General features: G+C 34.2%; 1 protein-coding gene across 1 annotated transcript; it reads left to right on the top strand.

Moving 5' to 3' along the window:
* Positions 1-383: 383 nt before the first annotated feature.
* LOC107013007 (ethylene-responsive transcription factor CRF4) lies at positions 384-2335 on the top strand. Its single transcript, XM_015212991.1, has one exon. The coding sequence runs from the start codon at positions 826-828 to the stop codon at positions 2023-2025; it is 1200 nt and encodes a 399-aa protein (XP_015068477.1). The 5' UTR covers positions 384-825; the 3' UTR covers positions 2026-2335.
* Positions 2336-4412: the final 2077 nt, after the last annotated feature.

The raw sequence follows: 4412 nt of genomic DNA, 5'->3' as shown, positions 1-4412 counted from the left end.
CGAGAAATATACAATTAGGTGCTGATTCAGCAACGTTAGAAGTTAACTCTCATTGGACCAACGCCGTTAGTGGGGCCCATATACCCCAATGTTTTAATCACTAACGGCGTTAAAGATGTGGCGAATCGGGGTTTATTTACCGTCGATGTTACCGGAATCTTTGGTTACTAGCCGGTGACTGAGATATTTTCACAGAATCTGATGAGTAGGAATGTATTAATGAGTATTTTTCCTTTTAAAAAAAAAACTTAATTATGGAATAAATAAAAATGAAGAAAATAAAATTTAAAAAATTGGTGTGCTTGTAATTAATTTTCTAATTTCGGCTGGTTGGATCCTATATAAAACAGCAATTGAGCCAGTTTCAAACACAACTTTGTCTCTCTAAAATCCCCACACTCATGTTTCTCTCTCTTAATCAGCATCTCACTGTTTTTCACCATTCAAAAAAGACTATAAACATCATCACCTTATTCAACCATTTGGATTCATTAGTGTGTTTTTTTCTGTTACTTTCTCTATTTTTGTAGTTCGATTTCTTTTTTTTAATCCTCTCAGGCTTTGTTGTTCTCCGTGTGGGACTGACTGTGGGTGTGCTTCTCCTTTTATAATCTCATCTTTTGATGTTTTTGGGTCTTTTTTTTTGTCAGTGAATCATCGTGTTTTAAGCTTCTCTTTGACGGTTCCATTGCTCGTTCTCATCTATTAAGTGTGCTACTTTTTGTGGTCTCACTCTCAAAGCAATCCATCTTTTATCTTCCTTTCTTTTTTTTCGTCTTTTTAATCAGGCTTAGCATTGAAAAATAACCAATCCAGATTTATTCGATGGATTATCATTCACTGTGTCCGATCAAATACACTGAACATCGGAATGTTATTAGAAAAGTTACTAAACCATCTTTGGTGAAATCAAAAAAATTCTCAGAAGCTACAAAATCCTCTCAGTTCAATCCCTCTGTTCCAAGGACTGTTCGAATTTCTGTCACAGACCCAGACGCAACCGATTCTTCCAGCGATGAAGAAGACCTGCTTTTTGGACGGCGACGGGTGAAAAAATACATCAATGAAATCAGTATTGAAACTGCCGTCAAGTGTGAAGTTAGCAGTGGAAATGGCAAAACGGTGAATAAAAGAGCACCAGAGCCTCTTCAGACTAAGCAGAAGCCAATGAAAGTTCAGCCTCCTCAATCGGCTGGTGCTGCTAGGAAGTTCCGCGGTGTGCGTCAACGGCCGTGGGGTAAATGGGCGGCTGAGATCAGGGACCCAGCTCGCCGTGTTCGGCTTTGGTTGGGAACTTACGATACTGCTGAAGAAGCTGCTATGGTTTATGACAACGCTGCTATTAAGCTCCGTGGTCCCGATGCTTTAACAAACTTCAGCACTCCTGCCAAGGCCGAGCCAGAACCAGAACCAGAGCCAGAGCCGGAAATCAGTGTTCTGTCTCACTCCGGTTATGAATCCGGGAATGAATCCCGTAACATCCCCTCTCCAACTTCTGTTTTACGGTGTACAATGAGCCAATCAGAAAGCGGGTCCGGCCAGGTTCATGTTTCGGAAGAATGTCCTTCGGTTCAAGGATCGATGGAATGTGAGCAAACGGTTCAAGAGATTGAACCGTTTGTTCAATGTGCTGCTGAACCGCTGATTCCATCAGCGATTCAGCAGGACGTTGAGGAATGTCAGGGCGAGACCAGCATGATTCCTGATTACTCAAGCGATTACTTGCCAACAGATATCCCATTCTTAAATGATTTTTTCAATTTCGATGGTTCAGCAGCTGAACAAACGTTACTTGAGGACTCAACTATGACATCAGTAACATCAACAACAACAACAACAACACCAAACGAATTTGGCGATTTGTGCAACGATTCATTGGATTTTGGGAATGATTTCTTGTTTAACGATGCTGATTTCGCTGAATTCGGCAATTTTGATGATTTGGGTGATTTAGGAATGGATGATTTTTCTCAAGACAACAGTGTTGTTGATTATTCCAGTGTTGATTCTCTGTTGGCAATTTGAATTTCATTTCAAACACTGTCTCCCGGCTTGCTACTCTTTAGTGGCAAATTTTGTCTACCGGCGACAGCAACAAATCGGCTAGAGTTTTATTTATTTATTTATTTATTATTAGTATTATTAGTATATTAGGATTAGTATAATTTATTTGTTTTAGAATCTCCGTGAAAGTGAATGAAGTGAAGAGTGGAGTTTATTATAGAAAACTATTTTTATTTTTTTTTAGAATAAGTAGAGATGGCCTTGGAAAGAGTTGTATAAAGAACTCTACACAGACTTTAAATGAAAATCTTATAATCTTTACTGAAATTCAGTTTTTCGAGTATCTTTTCTTATTATGTTATTTTTATTTAAATACTATTTATAATTATTAATTCTAATAAGGAATAGTTTTAATGAGTATGCTAAATTATATTAAGTACATGAATATATATTAGATTTTTTTTTATTTGATATTTAATATCTACTTGAAAGACTAATTAAATATGAATAAAGTTCAGTTCACAAAGATAATATACAAAATTTAAATTTAAGACTTTTAATTAAAAATGAAAGAATAGTTATGATATTGCCAAAGTGGCATTCTCTTTTCCACGTACCATTAAGCGTGATTTACGGGTTTTTTATTCAACTGACCGGGTCAAGTTTTATGTGCTTTAAGCTTAACCCGTGTGAAGCTAAATACGTCTATTGTGTTTAAGATAAGCACTAAACAGAAAAGTTTTTTTGTAATCTTTTGTGGAATTTGAATATCAAAATGAGTACTCACTCCGTCCTGAAATATTTGTCATGTTTTGTTTATCAAAAGTTAATTTGATTAATTTTTAAAGGTAAATTAGATCACATTAATTCGATATTTTAAACAAAAAAAAATAAGATATTCTAAAACTATATGAAAAGTACTATAAATTACGATTTTCTCATATTAATATTATGAAAAAATGCATCTTAAAATGTTAGTCAAAATTTTTATAATTTAACTATAAAAATAGAAATAATGACAAAAAATACCGGATGAAAAAAGTATAATGCACCACCTAAAACTTATTGTTTTTCCACATTTGTACAAAAAAAGTAGCGGCCGGAGATATAACGACAATAATCTAAGCTAATAGTAACAACAAAAAACAACAACATTAATAATAATAATAATAGCAATTAATGTGGGCAATAAATAGAAGAGACAAGAATTCTTGGCGAACTAATAAAAGAAATAAAAGAAAATGATATTTTCAGATTTATGTTTTTTAGGTATTACAATTAAAATTTCTTTAAAAGAATAACATTAAACTGTTTTTTTTTTGTTTCTTTTTTTTTTGTGAGCGACCTGCTAATCAATAATTATGATTTCATATTTGGCCAAACTTGTATTTTTTTTTTAAAAAGAAGTGTTGATGTTTTCTAAATGAGTGCTTAATTATAAAAAATGAGATATTTGATCAATTTTTTTTTTCAGAGAAAATAATTGTTTTCGGAAGGTGGCATACCAAATACAAATTGATTCCCACAAATTTTTTTTACAATTTTCAGAAAAACATTTAATTTTTTTTTAAAAGAAATTTGATCATACAGACAATGAGATTGTTATTTATGTTATTTCACTGGAGAATTTGTTTGTGGGATAAATAATTTTCACGTATCATTAGTATAATAACTTAGCTCAATACATTGATAGTCTTTTTTAAGTCCCCTATAAACCCAATTACATGTTAGTTTGTTTTTGGTATAAAAATTTAAATAATAATAATAATAATAATAACAATAATAGCAATTACTATGAGGCAATAAATAGAAGAGACAAAATTCTTGGCCAACTAATAAAATAATAAATGAAAATGATTTTTTCCGAAGGTATTAAAATTAAAATTTCTTTTGAAATGATAAAACTGAAAAATATTTGTAAGTGCCTACTAATCTAATAAGTATTTTTCATATTTGGTCAAACTAGTATTTTCTGTAACGACCTGTTTAGTCGTTTTGAGCAGCATATTTATTTCTGGAAAAACTGGCTAAGATTACGGACATCACGACGGACCGTCATAGGCACGACGGCCCGTCACAGATATCTCGTTTCAGCATACTTAGAAATTCTGAAATTTGGGTACTGAAATAGACTCTCTGAACTTGGCGACGGACCTGCAGGACGGACCGTCGTGGGCACGACGGACCGTCGCAGGTGTCTCGTTCCAGAACACTTAGACTTCTGAAACTGGGTACTGAAAATCGACTCTCTGTAATCGGTGACGGACCTGCAGGACGTGCCGTCACATCCACGACGAGCCGTCGTAAGCTCCCGTTGCAAAACACTTCAACTCTTGAGAAATTGGTACGGGAAACGAGTCTCTGACCGTCAGGACGGAGGTGCAGGACGGACCGTCACAGGTGTGACG

This window comes from Solanum pennellii, chromosome 3, assembly GCF_001406875.1.
Source record: "Solanum pennellii chromosome 3, SPENNV200".
NCBI classification, from domain to species: Eukaryota; Viridiplantae; Streptophyta; class Magnoliopsida; order Solanales; family Solanaceae; genus Solanum; species Solanum pennellii.
The sequence above is the reverse complement of the archived record's forward strand: the minus strand, read 5'-3'. Positions and strand labels throughout refer to the sequence as shown.